A 26,098-nucleotide genomic window follows, 5' to 3' on the forward strand; every position below is an offset into this window, starting at 1 on the left:
ATATACAATAATATGAAATCTATATTTTATCGATACCATAAAAAACCTATAACCTAAAGCTCTGATACTACATGTTAAATATTTTAACATGAATATTAATAATTGGATATTTGATTTTCTATAATCCATGACAATAAATAATAACAGTTAGAAAATGTACATTTCTCCATCAGTACAGTTTGATGAAGAATCTGATTTGGCTATGAGAGAAGGATCACCCTAACAACTTTACCTCCGAGTGTCTCCCGATGGCTAGAGGCACAATGATGTTGTAGGTGAGAACCTTTAATCCCTCAGTACTATTTATAGACTTCTGGTCATCAAGAAATTTAGAGACTTTGTGTCCCACTGTGATTAGATATAGAGTTAATCTTATTTTATTGTAACTCATCAATTAAGTATTGATAAGTATTGAACTATTCTAAATATATCAGGATATGGGTGTGTGCATGGGATATAGAGTTTAAATAAAACTCTTACAGCGCCTGCCTCAACCACGTCCAGGATGTAAGTGCATGGATTGGGGGCAGATGGTGGCACTATCCGTTGGAGGGACTCGACTAGTAGAAGTTCCTCTTTATCCATCACTTCCTCTCTCAGTGACCTTGTTTCTCCAAAACTTGGAGAAACCAAGAAAATGGCGGAAGTACTTAATAATAGAGTTGGAAGGAGAAGTACTTCTCTATAAGAAAAATCCATCTGAGAGGAAATGAACAACTTTTCTTTTTAGTCGGTTTCGGGAAGATCGAACTTTGAAAGGAGATGGGGTTTGAGTTTGGCGTGAGAATGGTTAAGGAGAGCTAGTTATATATATAGATATATCAACTTTATCTAAGCTTTCTCGATAGGTGTATTGACTGCTGCTTAATCACAAGGATTTATAATTAGGTTTTCTGATGTTGACCACAAGCATGGGGTTTATTCATGGTTTGAACCGTGTCAAATGTATCAGATATATAACTATAGCTATCTGCTTGATGCCAAAAAGCTGTCAAATAAAGCTGGAACGACGAAGAGTACTTACGTTAGCGCCGCATCGTTTGGTTTATTAATTATCTAGGTCAAAAACATTGAAAATTCAGGAAATGTGCGTGTGTATAAAAAAGTAAAGTCAGTTTACTAAGCCGAATTATATACACGTCGTTGGGTTGAAAGTTTGAATAATATTAAAAGCAAGCGCTCAAGATGTCAAGTTTTTGTAATGTGTTGAATACCTATGATCACGAGGGACGATTAATAATTTGAAACGTCTGATCCGGACTTCGGTCCTCCACCGATTCTAAGCATGCAAATGGATTAACTGAGCCTATTCTTTCAGCCTGATCAATTGAATTTCTACAACTTTTGCCATGTATATTATATATATATATATACACACCGTCGCCCAGGATCGATCTCAGTCGACGTACTACGTAGTACTTGAAGTCCCAGGTACAAGTAAACCTATCCCCACTAGAGAAACTGATCAACGGGAACATGAGGTCATGAGTACGTACGTCATTACATGATGATTGGTCTAACCACGTGCCAGAGTAAAACATGAAGATTTTCAATTGTTATGAAACAGAAGGAAATGACTTCCATTAAAATTAAGAACGGATCAGCTTGAATTACTAAATAATTAGCCACAAGATTACTGTATTTAAATATATATAAACTTTAGATCAACCCGTGATAATAACAAATTCTACAGATTTTATTGACCGGGATCCTGGCCTGCATTAATTACCAGTAGTACTCCGGTTAAATTACCGCGTTAAGGGTGGGCAGGCCCACGAAACTGGTTCAATTGAGCTTATTGGGCTAAAGTAGGGCCGTGCCCAACCATATCAGAGCCCAACCCCATTCTTATAGATATGGAGTGCTTAACCTTTGAATGAATCAACTAGGACTTTAGAGAAATTTGATGCACTAAATTAAACTTTTGACAAGATGGGTTTAATTTTGTGATAAGCTAGCTGATTTTCATGCGACCCAAATCAAAATTGTAGCTGATGCGTACCTTTGTCTTACAAAAAAATATCTATATATGAATAGTAGATCAATGCTTCTCATGAGTTCAATCTGTAAAAAGAATAAACAGTGACACATTAAATTTCTGAGTTATATATATTGCCTAATTAGCAATTTCCAGATTATATATAGTAGCAGATAATACAGATCATATATAATTAATACCTCAAGGTTTTTCTGTTTCTAATTCCGAACAAGGTATTAAGAGCTTAATTAACTTCACCCGTGAAGTTGCTCTCTCTCTCTCTCTCTCTCTCTCACACACACACACACGCACGACACACATGACACGCACACACATGTGAAAGATGGGTTCATTTCGTTTTCTTTATATTACATCTGAACTAAATTATTACATATTTGCTCTTACTATTTCGATCTTTCTAGGTTGGGTTGAACCACCATTGCCAATTTGCCATGGAGAGAACCTATTTGAGCAGTGGCACTGTGAAAGAAAAAAGCTGTGAATCCAATAAGTTTGGCTTTGAAGAAGATCATTCATGTGGAACGTCATGGTCTGCAAAACATGAGTGCTATTCATGTAGCTTTTGCAATAGGAAATTCAGGTCTGCTCAGGCTCTTGGGGGTCACATGAATGTTCATAGGATAGAGAGGGCAAGACTGAGATTGTTAGCTTCATCAGTTTCAGAATCTCACAACCCTAATCCAAAATTTAAACCCTACCCTACTCTGGATTCTTCACCATCATCCTCTTCAGAGAAGTTCCCACCGCACAGACATCATCCCTTGCCTTCTTTATCTTCACCATTATCAGCTCCTACTGATGAAGAGAAGAAACTGGTAATAATACCTGAACTTGATCCTCCTTTGAGTCTACGAGGCAAGGATATTAGGAACAAGAAGCGGATCAGAGGTGTTCTAGGGTTTGGAGAATTGACTGGTTTTGCGCAGATAGATGAGCCCAAGGACGTTTTAAGGGAGAAAGGTACAGTTAGTTTGGACCTGGAGATAGGGTTAGTGAAAGATCGAAAGCAAGATGTGGATTTAGAGCTTCGACTTGGGTGCTTTTAGGTGAGATTTTCAATTTTCTTGGTTTTTTATATGCCTTCTCAGAAACCAGGCAATGGCTAGAGCAGTAGATGAGTGAGCAAGAGAAGATTGAAAAACGGCAAGGAATGCATTAATGCATGCAGCATGCAGGATGACAGGAGTCAGGCCCATACCATTACCTTTAATTTTGTTCTACCGGCTAATCATTCTCCATCCTCGATCCTTTTTATCTTTTGTTTTTCGTTTTGCTTTTGTCTTTAATTTTTATTAGCTGATTAAATTGTTCATGTAATTTACCACAGGCATAGCATAGCTTGTATGATGATCAATTGTGATATTGTGCTTAATTAATATTGGATCTTCGTGTTTTAGTTGTAATAATTGTGATTAGTGGGTGTTTAACTTGTTATCATTATGATTAATGTGGTGGGGTGGTGCTTGTTAGGTTAATTATCAGATGGGAGATAATGAAGTTGGGGAATATGTCTTCATCATCTACCATAATTCCTCCGAAAGATGGGATGTTTTACTTGATGTCTTTTTCCCTTACTAATTTGATTGTTCTCTTGGAAATGAAAACCATGCATCTTGCACATTTATCTATGTAAATGCTTCATTATAAAATATTCTTTTACATTGTATATGAACCTGTGTTTGAATTTCCCAGTCCTGCACAAAGGATATGTAGGGAATTAAGGCAGGAATATTTAATATAGGAGTGCAAAAATAGATTTTCTTTTTAACTTTTACCCTAATTGAAACCTAAGAAAACCATAAATAATCCACACTCACTCAACTGGTTTTGCTAACCCACTTGGCCCAAAATCATTATTGAGCATTTAATAATTCTTCCTAGCTAGGCTAGCATTTTTTTTTTCAGTTTTGCTACAGGTAACCAGGGTAGGAATCCCCGGGGAATCGGCTCAGCCGAGATACATTAAAAACAAAATCACTGAAACGTCTGATCTCAACATTCAAACAGTCCTCACCTTCCCATTCTCCTCGTTCTATATCCCTCTCTCTCTCTTTCTTTCTTTCCTTTTATCTTTCCTTCTTTCTCACTAAATTCAAAACAAATGGCAGCAGTAATGTCTTCTTTCTCCATTCACAATTTGAGAGAGTGATAATTCATTTTCAATTATGGGAGAGTACTAAACTTGCAATGATGAAAAAGAGTCCAAGTTTTGCGTTTGACCGTGACTTAAGTTTCGAAAATGCTTTGTTTGCTTTGCAAGAAAAAGTAGTAAATAAAATAAAAGAAAACTAATAGACTCTGAATCTTAAATCATTTTCACATTTGGATTTCAGAAGACAAACATTTGGAATGCAAGTTCAGAATCGACACGTCTACTCTTCAAAGCAGATGACCATACTTGGATCTGCACAAAATGCAGGTTCTTTAGCCCAAAATAATTCAAGCTTCCTTGTCAATCTAGTTCAGATGAACACTTCCAGACATGCTACAAGAAAAACTGGCTTTTGTGGCTATTTAATTGCGGCGAAAAGACTATTCGTGACCAAAACAGACTCATTTTAGTTGTAAATAGTCATTTCACTAAAATTAACTGGCCACAAATAAGCAATTTTCTTGTAGTGATAGAAAGAGAAATGACGAAAGAGAAGCATGAAGTATGGTTAAAAAAAAATCACAACCAAACTAAAAATAGTGAAGGCTGAGAAAACAGTGAAGACAGGTTACAAATCACAACTAGACTGAAAAACACAAATCGTTAATAAAGGTTTCAAAAGTTTGATATGTGTTTATCGCTGTGGCACCCATTATTTCTTTACCACCAAAGCTCACAAATTTACTCCCAGTGGCAGTTGTTTTGGAGCAAACCGAGTGGGTCTTGCAACTTGTTGCAATGTACAATCGGATGTTTGTAATGTGCAGAGGAGAGAAATGTAGAGGAAGAATGAGAGGAAGAAAAGAGTAGAAAAAAATTGATAGAGAGAGAGAGAGAGAGAGAGAGAGGGAATGAAATGAAAAGGAAAGAAAGGTAGAAAAAATAAAATTCTTCATCAAATGAAGCGCTCGATTACGTTAGGATTCTCCAGCCTGGTTGCAAGTAGAGTTTCTCTGTTTTTTTTTTAAGACAAGTATTCCGGGGGTAACTTCAAGAGCCAGATCATAATTGGACATACTTATCTTGTAAATCCCTGGCAACCAAATCAAAGACCAGTAGTGTTGCGCTGTACGTACGTCTCTTTATATTAATCACGTATTAGTAGTGCTAGATTATTTTTTATTTTTTATATTTACAGTGAAGCCGAACTTATTTAAAAAATCAATAAAAGTCTACAGTTTACTGCATGGCAAGTGTGGTTAGAATCTCAATCGAAAAATATAATATAAATTAATAATTAGATTTATATATTTTCATCGGTTTAAATTTTTTGAACAAGAAATCATTTCACGTGATATATATAAAAAAATATAGATTGTGATATAAAAAATATAGATTGTGAATTCAAATTCTAACTCTATATTTTATCTTATTTAATTATATATTTCATGCAAGTGTGTTGATGTTAGTCTACCACACGGACGAAGAAGGCCGCATGCACGATGACGATCAAAGATTTTGAAAAGAAAATGAGGTTTTGGAAATTTTGCCAGCAAGCTATACATAGTTGCTGCCAAATGTTAGTGATCGGCTTTAAAATAAATTAGAAAAATTTTAAAGTAGCATATTTTAATGTGATATATATAAGAGGTACACTTTATAATAGAAAAGATCAGTTTTCTAATCTAATACGTACGCGACGTCAAATCACATAAATTTGTAAAAACATATAGAATCTTATGTAATTTGTGGGCCTTAATTACTAATTTCTGGCCTGCATTGCAAATCTGCATTGCATAATTTTTTATTCGGCCTGGTCTATCTTTGTACCGCGTGAACCCATTCATTTCTCGGCTTCTTGCTGTAGGATCCGGATCACTTGCTGAAATGTTTGTCACATATAAGATTTTCCAAGCTTTGGTAAGTGTGGTTTTCTTTCTATTTTTATTATGCGTGTCTTCTTTTTTTTTCACTCATAATTGGAATTCAAAGTTTTTATCCTTTTTTAATTATTTTCATATACATTTTGTTAATTAGTACTGGAGAAAACTTGATAAGAAACGTAGAAGAAAGTATTCTCTTGATTGCAAAATATTTTCTATTGATTTGGTTCTACCTTTTTACAGAATAAACACACTATATTTGTAAAAGTAAGCAGTGCTACATATGGAATGTTTTGGTCACTATGAGTTGTACGGTTGTGCTTGTTATGATGCTTGATCTGAGGCTTGATTTTTGCAATTCATCTCACAACTGTCAATACTTGGCCCCCTCAAGTTGGAGAATAAAGGTCTGTAATGTCCAACCTGGATCTGAAGAAAACAAACAATTCACGACCCAAAAGTTTTGTGAAGAGATCAACCTGTTATTGGGAAGTGGCTGAATAAGTGGGAGTAAGAAGACCAACACGAGTATGGTCATCCACCAAGTGGCAATGAATCTCTATGTGTTTGGTGCGTTCATGAAAAATCAGATTCCATGCAATGTGAATGGTAGCTTGATTGTCGCAGTGAAGTAGTACAGGTTGAGGATGAGAGATTGTGAGATCACAAAGAATAGATCGCAGCCATGTAATCTCACAAGAGATGTTGGTCATGGCATGATATTCTATTTCAGTAAAAAAGCGAGAGACATTGGATTGCTTCTTTGTATACCAAGAGATAGGGATTTCTCCAAGTTTGACAACAAATTTATGGTGGACCGTCGAGTTATAGGACAACTGGCCCAATCAGAGTCACAATTGGCAGATAATTGGAAATAGCAGGCTGAAGAGAAAAACAAGTTATAACCAGGAGTGGTCTTCAAATACCAAAGTAAACGGAGGGCGGCTTGCTGATGTGGCTCACGAGGAGTATGCATAAACTGACTCAAAATATTTATTGTGTAAGCAATATCTAGACGTGAAATAGTCAAGTAGATGAGACGACTAACCAAGCGGCGGTAGGAGGCTGGATCAACAAAAAGAGCACCATTAATGGCATTGACCTTAAGATGCTGCTCCATAGGAAACTAAGTAGGGCAAGAACCAAGTTGACCAGCATTAGAGAGAATGCCCAAAAATGTATTTGCATTGGTTGAAAAAGATTCCAACAGGTGACTAGTAAAAAGAATGCAGTAGCTAAGTTGAGTGCAGTGATGGTGGATAGGTCATTGCTAGTAAGAAGAATGTCATCAACATATATCACGACGGCAGTGAACACGATGCCCGTAGTTTTGGTGAAGACACTATGATCAGCATTAGATTGCCAAAAGCCTGCCAAGGTAAGAACATTATACAATTTGTGGTACCACTGACGAGAGGCTTGCTTAAGACCATATAAAGATTTGTACAAGTGACAGAAATGCTTCTTCCCCTTAGGACAATAACCGGGAGGTGGACGCATGTAGATTTTCTTTATCAAGATCACCATAAAGGAAGACATTGTGAACATCCAATTGGTGTAAAAACTAACTTTTAACTATAGCTATAGCAAGAAGACAACATAGTGTAACAAGTTTAGCAACTGGAACAAAAGAATCATGGTAATCCAAACGTGCTACCTGGGTGTAACCCTTAACAACCAACCAACTTATAACCAACGACTTTTTTGTTGGGAGGGAGAAGTTCGAGAGTCCAGGTGTTGTTGACTTCTAGGACTTTGATTTCATTAGTCATAGTAGCCCGCCAATGAGGAACAAGAACAACTTGAGAATAAGAGTAAGGGTCATGAACATTTTTGGAAATAGAAGTGAGAAGAGCAAAGTGGTTAGGACTAAAAAAACGATAAGAGAGCAAATTAGGTAAAGAATGAATTATACCTGAGAAAGTCTGTGGAGTGGGATTGGAATGTGAAGACTCTGAGAGATCTGAGTAGATATAGTCTTGAAGGTAGGAAGAACGAATGATCTGGAGGTGTGGCTGAGAGAAGGCAGTGGGGGGAGGGGGGGAGTTGGGGTCAACAGGTTCAAGAGAGGGACTATCGGTGGGACTATCTGTTGGACTATCTGGGTTTGGGTTAAGGAAATGCTCTTAGGAATGAAATTCAGAGAAAATAGGATTGGGGTTGATAGGGAAACTAGGGACAGTGGGTGGAGTGTTTGTGAGGTTATAAGATGTAGGGTCAGCATAAGGAAAGATAGTCTCAACAAACCGAACATCACGTGAAGAAAAACATTTCTTGATTTCTATGCTATATACACGATAGGCGGAGTGACTAAGAGAATAATCAAGAAAGATGCATAGGGAGGCATGTGGTGAAAATTTATCACAATAAACGTTCAAAGTATGTGCATAGCATAGACAACCAAAAACACGAAGATACTTATAAGTGGGGGCTTTATGAAAAAGAATTTCATATGGAATTTTATGATGTAGAGAGACTAACGAGGTATGATTAATTGAATATGTAGCAGTTAGAATACATTCAGCCCGAAAAGAGATAGTTAAACAAGCTTGAAAACGTAAACAACGAGCAACATTTAAGAGGTGATGATGTTTTCGCTCAGCAACACCATTTTGTTGAGGAGTTTCAACACAAGTACACTCATGAATTACACCATGATCAGAAAATAATTTTTGCAGGTGATGAGCTAAGAATTCCTTACCATTATCGGTGTGAATTCGTTTTATGTCAAAATTGAATGGGATTTTTATCATGGAAAAAAATTAGTGACCTTCTTTTCCACATTTGATATATTTCTTGATGTTTTTGCTCTGTTGTGGATCTGATTGGAAGATCGAGCAACAACCATGGTTGTGATGTTGGGTGTAGGTAGAAGGGGGAGATGAAGATGAAGATGAAGATGGCGTTGTGTCTCCTCTTGATGAACAGTATCATAGGTTTCGGCAATGGAGGGTAGGGGGTCCATAGCTAGAATTTGGCTCTTGATGTTGTTGAAGGAACCGTTGAGGCCCATGATGAATTGGAATAAATGTTCTGTGTTTTCTCTTGCTGAGGCATTTTTTAAAGTACTGCATATGCAAGAGCTAGCTTCCTTTAGAGTGCACAATTCATCTCAGAGCCCCTTGATGGTGTTGTAGTAGGCTGTAATAGTCATGGAATCTTTATGGAGATTGACGAGATCGCAATTGAGGTGATACAACCGTGGGTGATTGCTTTGAGAGAATCGGTGGCCTAAACGTTTTCACACTTCAGAGGGGTTCTGACAATAGATCAAGTTTTGCCTTAGAGATTTGTCAATGGAATTGAGTAACTAGGAAAAAACCATATTGCAGCACCTCTCCCACAGTGTAGTAATGGAATGATCTGTAGGTTTTGTTAGAGGGCCATCAACGAAAACAAGTTTATTTTTGGCATTGAGAGCCATACGCATGGAACGTCGCCATGAGGGGTAATTGTCGCCGGTTAGAAGTTCTGGAACCATGGTTGCTCCATGATTGTAGGCAGCAGTTAGGAAATAGGGTGAAGTGAGATCACTGATTAGTTGGGATGGGGTTTGGGTGGGTGGTGCAGCTATGGTGAGGAAGTTGTTTGCGGAAGCGTTAAGAGATCCTGAAGAAGGAGATGCTCTGATGCCATGATAAGAAACGTAAAAGAAAATATGCTCTTGACTGTATTTTCTGTTGATTTGATTCTACATTTTTACAGAATAATCACACTATATTTGTAAAAGTAAATGGTGCTACATATGGAATATTTTGGTCACTATGAGATGTACGGTTGTGCTTGTTATGATGCTTGATGTGAGGCTTGGTTTTTACAATTCATTTCAAAACTGTCAATAAAACTTTTGATTTCTAAGAATATATCGATTAGAGAAAAAATAATGTACACGTTTGCTTAAATTTCCAAATAGATTTAAAACTTAGAAACAAGTGTTTTTAAGGAAAAATATAGTGATACATGGACTTTACTCTCAGGATATAATAAACTAGGAAAATAATAAATGTACAATATTTTTTTACAACTTTTTATACAACTATGTTTTGAGGGTTAATTACAATTTGTTTCCTCGAACTTTTACTCAATTCATAATGTGCCCCGAAACTAATAATTGCATCAAAGTAGACTCGTTTACTTTCAAAGCTTATTAATCCCCCATTCCGTTTACCAGCAACGTCAAATGTAACGGAAAGTATCTCCACGTGCTGCTCACATGCATAACATTCACTGCAAAGATGTAATTTTAATCTAATTTATTATCATTGACCATATAAAATATAAAATAATATATATTATTAATTAATAATAAATCATACATAAATAACTATATATAAAATTATTTGATATCTAAGTTGCAAGTAAGTATGAATAATTTATGTACACAATGAAGTAATTTGATATTCATTAAACATATATAAAATGTATGATATTAGTAATAATTATGCAAGCAAATAACTATGAGGTCTACAAATATATCTATGACTTCGTGTCAATCAGGGGTGATACCCACACCCCCTGGCGAGGTGCCCCTGTCCTGCGCCCCTTGCCCTCACATGTGTGGGAGGGACAATTTGGGCCCCCTAACCCTAGCACCACCCCCGGTCGGTGAGTGCCCTTTCTGGACGCCGGGGGGTGATTTTCTGCCTATGGCTCGCCCACGATGAAGAGAGAATCAGAAAACACTAAAAAATCTAAAATAATTAAAAATCTACCAAAAATAATATCCACATGAAAATAAAAATCCTCAACAAATTGGGAGACAAAAAGAAAAAATCTAAAACTTAACAAATCTGATCAAACTCTACAAAGAACCACGACCACAAATGGTCGTGGGTCTCTTCGCAAACCTATGGCCATTCGTAGCCGTTGTTTCAACTTCCACAGCCATTTGTCCTTCAAGAAGGAGGAGAAGAAAAAGTGAGGTGAAGAGAAGGAAAAGGAGGAGGAGGAGGAAGACATGGCGACCGCCGCCGGAGACACCATGGGAGGCAGAGAGATTGAGAGATCAGTGAGAAAAGAAAGTGGGGAAAGAAAGAAAGAAACGGTGGGGGAGGGTGGGTTACTTTTAAGCTAAATCTAACTTAAGGTAAAACGATTTGTGGACGTCGTTTAATTTTTTTTTAAAAAAAGTAAAACTTAAGATAAAAAGGTTACATTTTATTAAAAAAATTATTATTTTTAAATATATATATATATATATATATATATATATGTATATATACACTGGCCAGACAGACGGGATAAACCTTAGGTGGGCTTGGGCCCAACCCAGGTCCCGCCCCCTGCTCTTAGTTGTGTGCGGGCATCTGCCCCTGTCTGCAAACGGGGGCCTCGTCTCAAATGGGAGATGCCTCACCGCCCAATCCTACTGCGTAGAGAGTGTTTTGAAAAAATATATATAGAAATTATGATTGTTTTTATATGTTTCCCTTTAGCAGCGGCTAATTGGCAACTAACATACTCATGATTACTTGCAGGATTGCGCGCATTCGACCGACATGTCCCGAATGAAAGCTAAAAAGCAAGAAAATATTGGGAAACCGGCAGGGAGTGAAAAGCAAGATTTTTTGTTTTTTGATAGAAACAAACATCTTCATTCGAGATAAAAGCAAGATGAGATTGTCAAATTTACGAAGCAGCTCGGGAGACTGTAAATAGTTACTTTGTATGTGGGAAAGGGTAGCAGCACTCGCGTAGTACTCCATTGTCATATCCAATGATTCAAAGTGGTAATTTGGTCTCTGGAACTGGGATTTTGTTGTATTTCCCAACATTTGATATCTCGCATGTTCCCCACACAATGTCTGCTGGTGTCAACAACATCAATGCCCTTTCCTTACATAAGCAGCTCTACCAGCTCATGATTTGGTCAGTGAAACCCAAAACAAGGCATATTTCTCACACATGCACTCACTCTCTCTCTCTCTGTAATCTCTTGGATGGACAGTGAAAAAGGCAGTAAGTTGAGATCATTGGAGGAGTTTGGAAGTACTGAAAACTGAGATCATGACTGAAGTGGGAAGCATGCACGGGCAGGCAAATAAAAGAATCTAGCTAATTAAAGGGAAGAAGTATGAGACATATAGGGTAAGAAAAATGGACATTTGGGGCCAGAACATGACCTGCCAAAGTGCATGTTTTCAGTAAAAGGTAAATGGGGTATGGGTAAAAAGAAAGCTAGTCAGCGCACGGCATCATCCTTGCGCATTCATGCTGTTGCTCATTTCCTTTTCCTGTTTTCATTCCTCCAACCTCTCTGCTCTCTTTTCTGCATTGCTTTTTCCACCCTCTCTCTCTCTCGTTGTTTTACAAACGAATATTGCAAGTGACTTGGGCTGGTCCCAGCTCTCTGTTCAGATGGCTTTTATATTGGGCTTGCTAACTTGCATTGTAGCATACAAAGTTTTCATGACCTGGACCTGTCTTGGGTTATATTAGGGCTAGTTTATTATTTATTATTTTATTATTATTATTAATTATTTTTTTTTATTATTACTGTTCATAAAATATCTAACATCACTACGAAACCTTATTCCTTTGAGACTACACAAACCCCCACCACAAAACAAAGAAAAATAATAAAATCATTTATGGGTTCGGATACCAAAGCAAAAAGTATACGGGTCGTTAAAGAAAGAACACAAAAATATGGGTCTTTTGGCCTGAGTAAGAAAAAGTTAGATGTTTTTGCCTTTAAAGATCATGAAGTTCTTCGAAGCACTGACTAGAAAAGGAGATCATCCATCTCAGGTCAACTACGAAATTGAGCAAGGAGAAAACCATTATAGATCTCTCTCTCTCTCTCTCTCTCCAGGTGTGTTGAATCTTGTAGGCCGACACAGCAGGTCAGAGGAGCAGGTCTATTCAAAATGTTTGACTGGATTGCCGTCTTTCTTTAACTTTTGAATATAGATTTCAAACTGAAACATATTTATAATTGTCAGCCTTATCTCCTTTCCCTGTTTATGAAGCCGATCGAAATAAGATACTTTAAGCAACGGCCTCCTGTCATTGCCAAGAAAGATAGAGCAAAAATTAAGAAACTTAATTTAGTCACAAGACTTGAGTACTAATTGGGGTATATATCAAATCGATCTTTGAATTGAAGCATCTCATCAAACTCAAGTTCTTGTTTAATTGGTACAAGAATCCCCCCCATTTAATTAGTTGCCGAGAAACTGACTAGTGAGGAAGAAAAGTCCATTCACAATGATTATTTTAAGCTTTAAAATAGCAGCATTAATCAAGTAGGCAGAGCATGCATTAATTAAGAATATTAATAGACATTATCTTAATTATATATAAAAAAATGATAATTATAATCGTAAGTATGCAATCGTAATGTAATTATTTTAAAAATAATAAATAAATACGAAATCTATGTGATAAGAAATTAATTTTTTAATTATAAATTTTATTTTTTTTAAAATGATTATACGATATTTACGAACTCCATATCTATATATAATATTACTCTTATATATATATATATATATATTATATAAATGCACCCAGCTAGAAGCTAAGACAAACACATTCGTTAACAAAGGAAACAAATTAGGAATTAGCTAGATAGCTAGCTAGGTGCAGCTGGTTCATACATGATCATCAAATATTGACAAAACGTAAAGTAGAAGACAGAATGATTTGGTAGAGATAAAAATGAAGTTGTTGCATGGAGGAGCACACTCGCGTTAATGTTTTCGTCCTGGTCTGATGTTGTAGCCATTGTCCACTTGTTTATATCTTTTTCTTCCTAAAATTTTCTTGCGGACTAAGTCAAACCCAACATCTAATTATACCTCGAACCAACTCCTCATATAATGAAGCAAAGAATTCACTAACTAGTAAAATACTTGAAGACAAAAACTCACCCCACTGGTAATAAAATAGAACTTAAATCAACGATCGAATGAATTATGTCAACTCAGCACGTTGGACCTCTTTGTCGTCCCGCGTGAGATATGGGGATCCATCAATTTCTATCTATCTATCTGAATATTATTCTTATTATATATATATATATATATATATATATATAATATCATGTTACAACGTCATTTTGTTCTTTATTTTTTGGGTATTTTCGATAAAAATTGAAAGTTTGTTATTTTATAAGGTGGGAATGGGTAGGATGTTTTGTCTAATAAGACGTGTACTAATAAGGACCAAATCCACATGTAACTTTAAGAGCATTTGTTCTTCGACCCTAGCTAGTGGCCAGATGGCACGTTATTCACATATATAAGGCCGGATGGTTTTTCTTTTGATTTATTTATTTATTTATTTTCTTTTCTGTTCAGAAAAATGATGAGAAGTGGGAGATAGTACTCATGAGTTGGCTAAAGATGACAACCCCAGCTTATAATAGCTGTAATCAAGCTTGCATGCCAGTACTGATCCATTTTAAAGATTAGATATGAACTTAATTCGATTCTATGCAAAAGAAAGACATTAATTTCATGCCCATATATATATATATATAGCTGTTTAATTAATTATTATGATGTAAATGATCTGCTTGTGTGTTATGTGTGTGACATCGATATTGAGATTAATTAATTAAGAAAAGATTTGCTTTTTTTGGTCTCGAAAGAATACAACAAAGCAATCCAAATAAGTACTAATAATTAACGATCGAATCTTCTCTTTGCCTTTTTGTGTTTTCCTTTTCTTTTCTTTTCTTTTCAGATAAGCTAGCTAGCGATAATAAATTATAATATTAAATAATTCAAATTAATTTATACGTGCGTACGATATATCTAGGTAGCTGGTCAAAACCCACTTAACCCCCCTTTTAATTTTTTCTTTACTCTTACAAATAGGAATTAAATTCAGAGTATTATATAATAAGCCCTTTTAAAAGATTATAAGGACCATCAAGTCTATCTACATATAATATACACAATTAAAAATGAAAATCTAACGCTATATATTATATGTTACGTACGACACATGATCAAACATCAATACTTCGTTGCCGCACATTTATGATCTAGCTAGGATTCATGCATATATATAATATAACATATTAAGAAATTAAATTCATTTGATGATTCACTTGGTGCGAGAAGCTAGCTAGCGCACAACCAATAAATTAATTCAACGTACACATTATACACTACAGAAAAAAAAAAAAAAATTTGTGATTAATTTATTACAACTAAAAAATTATTTATAATCAATTTTAATGATAAATAATCATTTCGTTAGAATTAATTATTCATAAATAAACAGTTTTCTTACAGTGATATATAATATAGGCAATACTGATCAGAGTACGTACTACAATAAATTAAGGACATTTCATGGTCACGGATCGTAGAATTCTAAACATTTCGATCATGCAATAAAAGGCTAGCTAGTACTGCACTACGCAATGTATGAACTGATGAAGAAATGGCAAAACTAGCTAGGGCAAGATCAAGCTGCTACCTAGCTCAAGTGCAATTAATTTCAGATAGTGTTTTTTTTTTTCTTTTTCTATTTTTCGATTTGATTTTTAAGCGGATGATCAGTTGTTAGCTTCCTGCATATTTTCTGATCTCTTAGCATATAATCAGTAAGAAGCAAAATGCAACATCGATGAATATCAGCAACGGACACGATTATGATTTGTGTACGTACGATGTTGACTGTGATGACATAAACATGATGTACATGTTTCCACTAATTAATCATGGTTTTAGAAGGTATACTAAGGACAAGTATAAGCTACAAGATGCAGTACTACTGTTGTTTGCTTTTCCTTTTTGTTGTGTGTATCGTGCAGGAAGGTTCCTACATCTTTCCGATGATGATGAGAATGTGATAGGCATGTAAGCTCTACCTGCAGGCTACAACGTCAATTATAGTGATTATCTGGAACTAATTTTTGTTCCACGCTTGCCATCAGCAGTGCATTTAACAAGACTTCAGGCCTCCTCTAACTCACTGCCTTATGCCATCACCCTTGTCGTGACCCTGTGGGCATCGTCAATGAGTAAAACTTTTACTATTTTGATCTGTAGACATTTTTGTTTTTGTTTTTGGATAGTCGACATAATATATTTCAGTTAATTATGATATTGCTTAACTATTTTGGATTTCTTTTGTTCATGATCTTGATCAAAATTTCCTTTGACTGCTTTGTAATTATGAACACTAACTACTTGTGCGAAGAACTAATTATTGTGAAGGACTTACGGTACGTAAGAGCGAAGGTGGAAGCTAGAAGAATGCTTTAGATTATTTTGATATTATAAAATACATAATTTCCTGAAGTACTCCATACGCCAAGGTCTACTAGCTACTCGACATGCACACTGTATCTAGTGGTAGTAGAACTACTCGATCGACATCATGACCAATATATAGGTAGATAAACATATGTAAGGTTTTGTATAATGTATTATATGCATGTATGTGTCTCAATATACATACATACATATACCTAGAGAGAGAGAGAGAGAGAGAGAGATGACAAAGCGAAGACCGGGCTAAGGATGAAAGCTACCAGAGCTCTATGAGGAGGAAAAAAAAAAACACTCTGATAAAGGAGAATCCACGGCCGGCTAAGCGAATGACTCTCTCAGCAAACTTCTAGGACTTTTCCCCCCAGCTCACCACACCTGCGCGCGTACTCAATTCTCATAGGTAATGCCTATGTCCTTTCTTTGTCTCTTGTCTCACACCCCTCCCTCCTCTTCTCTTGATCTCTATAAGACCCTCTTTCCTTCCCATATTTTTTTCGATAAGTAGTACTACTTTCTTTTTCCCATCTTATTCTCTAGAAACAACTGATTCTTTTGCCAGAATCTTCGAGTTTTTTCACCATGGAAATCAACTACCACCATGAAGTTTCGAAGAGCTCAAGTGAAGAAAGCGATCGATCAGAGCAAAATGACGAGATGGGCACTGGCCGATCCTACGAGTGCGTGTTCTGCAAGAGAGGCTTCACTACTGCGCAAGCCTTGGGTGGACACATGAATATCCATAGGAAGGATAGAGGCAAGACAAGGCCTACTTCAGCACCTTCAGTATCAAGCAGAGCCGATGAGAACTATGTGAATCTTAAATCATACCTACCATTTCAAAGCTACCCATCATATTACCCCAAAGCTCCTGAGATGTCTGTAAATTATCAGATACCTTTTCAAGCATCGACATGGGATCTGAGACCCACACATACATATCGCAGCGATGAGTTGTCTGGACAATATCCACAACGTCTGAATCTATTTGAAGGAGATTGGCAAAGAAGTCTAAACATGCCGGTTCATCCCACGCATGTAGATCATACTGAGCATGGGGAAAAGAGAGAACACGGCAGTACTGAAGAAGATGAATTGGACTTGGAACTTCGACTTGGTCATTATCCATAGTATTTTCTGAGTTTTAAAAGAGCTTTTATCATGGAGTAATAACATGTTTTTTCGTACAGCTCCCGCATATATATCTTTGCATATTTCAAACTATCGTTTTTTCATCCATCCAAAAAAGAGGGAGAAAGTTATAAATGGTATCTCCCCTGTGTTAGTATGTGATTCAATTCGAGGCTTACCTTCTTGGGCAGTGGGCTCCCTTTTCAAGGCATGCGAGAAAAATTGTTTCCAGCTGGATTTCATATGGAAGAGGAAGACGAAAAATCATACAAGTAATAGCTGGATACCCAAGGAAGGTACTATTTTTCCTCTCGATCATGTAAAGCCCTAAATTGATTTAGGGTTCTATGTTCTTATATATATATATATATATACAAGTGTTCATCAGCTACCTAGCTCATCACTTTTCCTATGCTTTGATCTTTTTCCTTCTTTCCTAGTGCAAGTTTTTGTCGGTCAACCTATATAAACCTGTCTTTAGTTTCCTGCATGTCTAAATGAATTGAAACCGATCGATCTCGTGATGCCAGAACATATTACAATTGCTAGATCAGTGCTGCTGTTTCCATTTTCAGCAAGAAATATAGAGCTTGCATCTGGGATCGATGCATGATGCAATTAAAGCAATTTAATTAATGGATGTGAAAATTTGAACCAGTACTGTTCGTTCAAGTTCCGTGCATGAGCATCAACACATAATAACAAACATTCTATTCAAATGAGTTGGAGTAACTCCAAATTTCCAATCCAGTTTGGAGGATTTTTTTTTTTTTTTTCCAAAAAGAGTTCCTTTTTAAATCATTGCATTATGTCGTCGTTTTGAATGTATTACCACAATTGATATCATATCGGATCATGATCGACCCACTAAAGCAATTATATATATATAGAGAGAGAGAGAGAGAGGCAATTGATCGTCATGGTCACAATGCTTTGTTTAGAAGAATCTACATGATCTTATATATGTGTGTGAATGCATATACTTGTGGACATTCTTGGGTGGGACGTTCGCAAATTATAGTTTGATTTTAGTTATAAGTAGTACTTTATTTCCGATATAACTACAAATTAATTATAAATGATCTAGTGACAGGATTATGACTAATAAATTGTCTTTCTATTGACGCCTAATTAAAAACATGATTGTGTGTGCGTGTACATATATCATTAGTTTTCCTTGAAAAGTCTTTTTTAAGGTGTCTAGCATGCATGCAGATCACTAGCATGAGTAGTACTAGCCGCTGTTTCAGTACATAGGATGTTCAAACGGGGAGCAAAAATGTTTGACTATACTCAAAAAAAAAAAAAAACTTTCTGTATTCGGTGTAACCTCTTTCTGAATAAGTAGTACTATATATGCATGCAATACACGAACTTCGTTTGAATGCATTGTTGAAAGATAATTTTTTAGAGAAAGAATGAACCTTTCAGTCAATATTGTACGTAAATTAATGTAGTCAAACCGAGGAAATTGAAAAGACACTCTCACTGGTGTCAAGAGCAGGCAGCATGTCTCATGGGATACACCCGATGGACATGATTAATTACCTTGATGAATCTTGTGACTTAATTGAAAGCTAGCAATCCCATTGAAAGGCATGCATGCAGCTGGAAGTTGTAGTTATAACTTCCCCGGCCTGATCAACAATTAATGGCCGGTACGAAACGACAAATTTATAAGTATTGTTTCTTAATTATTTTGCACAAAATGTGTTAGGGAACCAAAAGTTCAATATTTGAGATTCATGAATATCGTTTGCATGCGTCCATTATACCATATACATATAGTGGATAGGGCAGACAACAATTAAGGACATTGTTATCTATACATGTAGCTAGTTTTTATTTGAAACATAAAATTAAATTGGGTGCTGCATGGACTAGATTCTATTTCTGACTGGGAATTAAGTTTTGATGAAAACTAATTGCAAAGTATCGAGTTTTATGTACTTGAAATGATCTATATAATAACTAGAAATTTCAAGCTATATTGATGTCCGAACTCCTGATGATCTAGTGTCATATATATAAATATATATATATATATAAGGGGTATCTGATTTTGTTGATTTGACTAGTTGATGATCTCTTCCTTGGGAACATTTCCATTATGGACTGACTGGAAATAGAACGATGGTTTAGTTTATTTCCTTTATTTAAACCTACGTGTTCATCCTTTTTTTGTTCTTCTTTTCAACTTCAATTTTCTTTGGACAATGCTACTATGACCCAAAAAATAGACCGAGAGATTAGACCGAATAGTGTAAATCTATTTTATTTTTATTTTTTTTTCAACCTTTTTTTATGCATCTAATTTAAATATTTTTAAAAAATTAAAAAAATATCAATTCACTAATAATTACTTCCTTAATTATTAAATAAAAATAAAAAATACAATCGGTCAAGATAATTCGTCCATTTGGTTCAAGAAGCATTTTCCTTGCTGAAGGCAGGATCATTATTGCAGGTGGCTTGGATCTTTTTTTTTTTTTTTTTTTTCCTGTTGAAGGCAGATCGCTATTAGATAATGCCTATTCCTACTAGCTAGAAGCTCGTGGGTTTGAATTGTTTAGATATATATATATATATATATATATATATATATATATATCTGCTAAAAGGTCTCTCATTTTTCGATGAAATCGTAATATTGGAGCAGAGATAAATTATATAATCATATGCGGGAATGGTATGCATGCATGGGAAGCAGGAATAATTTCTTGTCGAGCTGATCATGAAATTGGCTTCAATGAGAGATTTCTGTCTTGTTTGGATTGAAAGAAACACTACTCGCATTCATAAAGCAACAGCTGCAAAATTGAAAACTGATCATGACAGCATATGATCATGATCAAGGACAATGTTGTAGATATCCGGTTCTGGATTACGTACGGCCTCAATCAGAATAAATACAACTTGCTCTTAAATTCATAATATTCTCGGCCTCAATCAGATGAAGACGCTATATATTTATAATTTTATAGGACCCAATCAATATATATAAGGTGGTTTTAGCTGCATCGTTTTGATTGTGAGAATTCTTAACTCGATCAGTTAATTAAGGGCGGCTACTTAATTTTATCATGTTTTTGCTCTTTGTACTTGAAATTGTATTATTATAATTAAGTAAAATCCAATTTTTTTTTTTTTTTTAGAACATGATGAGTTGGCCTTGATTAATAGGCCAACTGTGCTATATATATTGTCTTTTTAGCTAGCTCTAAGATTCGATCCATATTGATCATGCATGATCTGAAAAAACAGTATCATGGCGGCCAGGCCGGGGGCCGTAAATACATATAAGTTGGCCACTTTTATCGTCAAGGGCGCCCATGTGCATCTAAATAAATCATTGCGCTTGTTGCACACAAATTATAAGCAGTTGCATGTAAAGCCGACCACAGTTAAGTTTGTCGAGTACTACTGTCTCAATCAAAAGTGAGAGTCAATTAATGAAATTTAACAAAGGACGTCGTTGATCATCTAATATTCCGATCGAGTGGATCGATAGATGCATATATATATATATATATAGATATGAGAGGTACGTACCGATCGGGAGCCATATCCACTGATTTAGTCAGTGGAAGGAAGGTGTACGTACTACGTACGCGGCAAATGAATGAACACGTACTGCCCGCCTGGGATTGAGCTAATTAAGTAGTACTACGTACTGAAGCTAATTAATCTCTCTGAATCAATTAATTAGTCAATCCCAGTAGTAATTATGATTTTCCGTTGGTTTTTGTGGACTCTAGGATTTGCTTTCGAACGAAGCACCACATGATTGCAAAACGAGTGATATATAGTTTGAATATGTCAAGCAATAAGAAAAACTCTGCAGGCCGCCATATATATAAGATCAATATCATGTGTTTTGTCTTTGACTTGCTAGCTGCCGAAAACATTTACCATGCCATGTGGACTTGCTCGATCCTCAAGCAATTAGACTAATATATTAATTAATGTCAGCTGGATCAGAACTTAACCTTGGACTCCTTCTCTTATATGCATTTCTTTAATCAACATGAGGAAGATTTTGCATCAGCATCAATTCTAAAAATAATAGTTAAGAACCAACCTCAAAAGCACCAGTGGTCTAGTGGTAGAATAGTACCCTGCCACGGTACAGACCCGGGTTCGATTCCCGGCTGGTGCAGGATTTTTCTAGAACAATAATATCTAAAACTTTTGTGCCCCAAAAGTCCATGGTTTTTAGTTTTACTCCATTATTAATTTATTTATACACATGCCATAAGCACTACTCGAGGCATAAATGGCTCTACCTCTACCAATTGGGGACCCATGTCAGAAGAAAACACCAAAAAGCAAATGAGAATTTCCCGTCATTTCCGCGTACCCATTTTTTTGTCTCTTCTTCCAATATATTTTACATCATTTTGGAGCGTTTACAGATATGGCCTTCCTTCAACTTGTCCCACTTTTGTGACTTTGGCGTCAATTTCTTTCCACTAAAAACTCTCGTCTAAAAGCCAAGTCAATGCCAGGTTTACCACGTCTATGGAAGGTTTTAACAGACTTTAGTGGGTCGCACCAAGAATGTATGGAAACTGTAAAGAATAGAGAAGGAAATGAAAACAGGGATGGGAAAATATAATTTGTATTCTATGTTTAAAAGTATTACAGAATGTGGCCTTATATACACTTTAATAAAGGCATGAAAAGTAGTTATATGGTTAAAAATGTATTTTAACTCTAATACACCCTCCTCAAGCTGGAGCATGAAAACCATCTTGAAGTTTATCACGAATAAAATGACAATCGATTTCGATGTGCTTGGTACGTTCGTGAAATACGGGGTTTGAAGCAATATGCAATGCAGCTTTACTATCACAATAGAGAGAAACAATTGCTGGAGATACTTGGAGATCTGAAAGCAATGAGGATAGCCAAACTAATTCACAAACTGTGGAAGCCATTGCTCGGTACTCGGCTTCTGCAGAGGATCTCGATATAACAGCTTACTTCTTGGATTTCCATGACACAAGAGAATTGCCAAGGAAAATACAAAAACCAGTGAGGGATCGTCTGCTGTCTTGACATCCAGCCCAATCGGAGTCAGTAAAAGCACTCAGTTTGAGTGAAGAATTAGTAGAGAAGAAGAGTCCTTGGCCAAGAGCAGATTTCAAGTATTGTAGGACACGATATGCAGCATTTAAATGAGGCTGCCGAGGTGAATCCATAAACTGGCTAAGCACATGCACATCAAAAGTGATATCGGGTCTAGTGATGGTAAGGTAGAGCAAACGACCAACCAATCTTCTATAAACTTTGGCATCCTCAAGAAGAACACCATCACTTCGAGATAATTTCAAGTTTTGTTCCATGGGAGTCTTCACTGGTTTACATCCCAAATATCCAGTGTCAGATAAGATCTTCAAGGTGTATTTCCTTTGAGAAAGGGATATGCCTTCGGAGCTGCGAGCAACTTCAAATCCCAAAAAAAAATTCAATGGACCAAGATCTTTCAATTTAAACTTGTAATCAAGGAACTTCTTGAGAGTGTCTACTGCAACAACATCATTGCTAGCAATTAATATGTCATCGACATATACTAGTAAGGCAATGAAGGAAGAGCCTTGTGACCGAGTGAATAATCAGCTCTTGATTGGACAAAACTATGTTGAATAATGGTAGAGGAAAACTTTGCAAACCACTACCGAGATGCTTGCTTTAATCCATACAAGGATTTATTGAGCTTGTAAACTCTAGTGTCACCTTCTTCACCAAAACCAGGAGGTATGGACATATACACCGCTTCTTCCAAGTCACCATGCAAAAAGGCATTGTTGACATCTAATTGAATAAGATGCCAACATTTAGTAGATGCAATGGCTAATAATGACTTGACTGTAACCATTTTTGCAACTGGTGAAAAAGTATTGAAAAAATCAACCCCTTCTTGTTGAGTAAAACCTTTGGCTACCAACCTAGCCTTATACCTTTCAAGGCTTCCATCAGGCTTGAGTTTTACCTTATATACCCATTTGCATCCAATTGAATGTTTTCCAGGTGGTAGATTTGTCAATGTCCAGGTCTGATTTTGCTGAAGTGCAGCAATTTCTTCTGCCATAGCAGTTCTCCAATGGGGATATTTTACAGCTTGATGATAGAATTTTGGCTCAAAAAGTGATGAAATGGCTAAAGAATATGCTCGGTGTGATGAAGATAATCGATAATAAGAAATAACAGATGAAATGGCATATTGCTTACCTGATTCAGAACCAATGAAAGAAGGTGAAGATGAGATGGAACAAGCATTCGAAGTTGCCAACTGACAGTGGTAATCCTGCAAGTAGCCAGGTGGTTTGTATGTTCTCAATGATCTTCTACATGGAGGTGATGAATCTGGTATGTTGGGGACTAGAATAGAGTCGGGAGAGGCAGGAAAAGAATGATCATGACTAGAAATATCAGGAATTGGACTAGGAAGAACAACAGATGAGGATGGATTCATAAAAGAGAAGTTATCAATGTTATGTGGGACAGATTTGAAAGGAAAAATCTGCTCATAGAATGTAACATCTCTGGAAACAAAAATGGAATGATCATCAAGATCATACAATTTGTAACCCTTAGAGGCAAGTGGATAACCAAGAAAAATACATCTATGAGCTTGAGGGGCAAATTCAGATCTGTTATGCGCAAGAGTGGAAACATAACACAATGAGCCAAATACTCTTAAATGAGTAATTGATGGTGATTTATGAAAGAGCAATTCACAAGGAGTTTTATTGGAAATAATTGGAGAGGGAGTTCTATTGATGAGATACACGGCAGTGAGGATGCAATCACTCCAAAAAATCAATGGAACATTTGATTGAAAGAGGAGAGCTTGAGCTACATTTAAAATGTGCTGATGTTTCCTTTCAACTACTGAATTTTGTTGGGGAGTAGCTACGCATGACAATTGATGGATAATGTCTTTGCTAGAAAAGAAATTATGCATAGCAAACTCATTTCCATGATCAGATCTAATGATTTTGATAGTAGAGGCAAACTGATTTTCAACCATAGCAGTAAAATATTGTAAATGACTTCGAGCATCAGATTTTGATTTGAGCATATAAAGCCAAGTACTACGAGAATAGTCATCCACTATGGTTAAAAAATAACGAAAACCTTTTATGGATGGAGGAGAAAAAGGTCCCCAAATATCAACATGAACAAGATCAAATAAATTTGAAGAAGTGTGTTCACTATCGGGAAATGGTAATCTCTTGTGTTTGGAAATAGGACAAACACTACAATGCTTGGGATTATTATTAGAAGCGATAGAAGAAAACTGAGGCAGCAGTTTCATTCGAGAGAAGGATGGATGTCCCATCCTTTGATGCCAAATAGAAACAGATGCATTATTACAAGCATTGGAAACAAAACTGACAGTATGTGGTTTAGTACTGAAAGAAGCATCATGAGAAGATACATTTTGAGACACAAAACCATGAACTGGTGGAAGTTGTAGCAGATATAACCCTTCTTTAGCTTGTCCCCTCCCAATCGTCCTCCAATGTATGAGGTCCTGAATAAAGCACTCATTATGAAGGAAAATGAGATAGCAAAATAAACTGGTTAGCTTGCTAACAGAAATGAGATTAAAGGTAAAGGAAGGCACGTATAGAACATCATGTAAGATGAGGTTTGGGGATAAGAAAATAGAACCTATATGACTTACATGAACAGAGGTTCCATTAGGAAGCTTCACAACAGTGTTGTGAACAGGTCGATACGAGGTGAATATAGATATTGAGTGGACCATATGATCAGTCGCACCAGTATCAATTATCCAATCATGATCAGAAAAATGTTTGGAAGTATTATTGATGGAGGAAAAAACTGAATGATTGAAGGAAAATGTACCTGAGAGATGATCAGGAAGGGATGAGGTAATCGTATTTGCTGCCTGATGAGTAGGAGCAGAGGACTCAAGATTGAGAAGTGCCAAAAGTTGTTGACACTGTGTATGAGAAAGAGGCAGAGATAAGTTGGAATCATGGGAGACTGCTTGGTTAGCATAAGGAGTTGAGGATTTGGCTTTAACACGATATCCTGGTGTATATCCATGAAGTTTAAAGCATTTGTCAACAGTGTGACCTTGCAATCCACAATGAGAACATAGAGGTCTGTCCTTTCGAATAGAAGCCTTATGCTAGCAGAGGATTTACTAATACTGCTTGAAGACAAAGCAGCAGAAGGAATGGAAGGGATCATGAAAGATCCGATGTCTCTTTGTCTTTCTTCTTGAAGAATAAGAGAGAACTTTGTTAATTGGAGGAAGATGATCAATTAACAGAATCTGACCTCGAATGTGAGAGTATCGATCATTTAGTCCCATAAGAAAACGCATAATGTAATCTTACTATTGGAGATCAGATAGAGATCGTAGAGCACCACATGAACATGATGGCAATGGTCTGTAATTGAGTAACTCATCCCATAATCCTTCCATTTGTGTAAAATATGCACTAACCGTGAGGTTATCTTGTGTTAGAGAAGCAATAGCCTTCTGTAACTGAAAGATACGAGGTCCGTTAGCTTAAGAAAATCGATCTTTGAGATCGCACCACATTGACATTGCAGAATCTTCATAAATCACACTAGCGGCAATTTCTTTGGATAAAGAATTAAGTAACCATGACAAGACCATATTATTACATCGAATCCAAGAGGAAAACTGAGGAGAAGAAGCAGAAGGCTTCAGGATAGAGCCATCAACAAATCTGATCTTGTTCTTCGCAGT

At 36.3% G+C, this 26,098-nt stretch overlaps 2 protein-coding genes and 1 non-coding gene across 3 annotated transcripts; all 3 read left to right on the top strand.

Moving 5' to 3' along the window:
- The first annotated feature begins 2,430 nt into the window (after positions 1-2,430).
- Positions 2,431-3,045, top strand: LOC108995934 (transcriptional regulator SUPERMAN-like). The gene has a single exon (XM_018971610.1). It carries the CDS (start codon positions 2,431-2,433, stop codon positions 3,043-3,045), a length of 615 nt encoding a protein of 204 aa, XP_018827155.1.
- Positions 3,046-16,547: 13,502 nt separating this feature from the next.
- LOC108995950 (zinc finger protein JAGGED-like) lies at positions 16,548-17,637 on the top strand. Its single transcript, XM_018971627.2, has 2 exons — positions 16,548-16,609; positions 16,769-17,637. The coding sequence occupies exon 2, from the start codon at positions 16,789-16,791 to the stop codon at positions 17,335-17,337; it is 549 nt and encodes a 182-aa protein (XP_018827172.1). The 5' UTR covers positions 16,548-16,609; positions 16,769-16,788; the 3' UTR covers positions 17,338-17,637.
- Positions 17,638-21,425: 3,788 nt separating this feature from the next.
- TRNAG-GCC lies at positions 21,426-21,496 on the top strand. Its single transcript has one exon. It is a non-coding gene; the product is annotated as a tRNA-Gly (tRNA).
- The last annotated feature ends 4,602 nt before the right edge of the window (positions 21,497-26,098 follow it).

Source organism: Juglans regia, chromosome 1 (genome assembly GCF_001411555.2).
Source record: "Juglans regia cultivar Chandler chromosome 1, Walnut 2.0, whole genome shotgun sequence".
Lineage (NCBI taxonomy): Eukaryota > Viridiplantae > Streptophyta > Magnoliopsida > Fagales > Juglandaceae > Juglans > Juglans regia.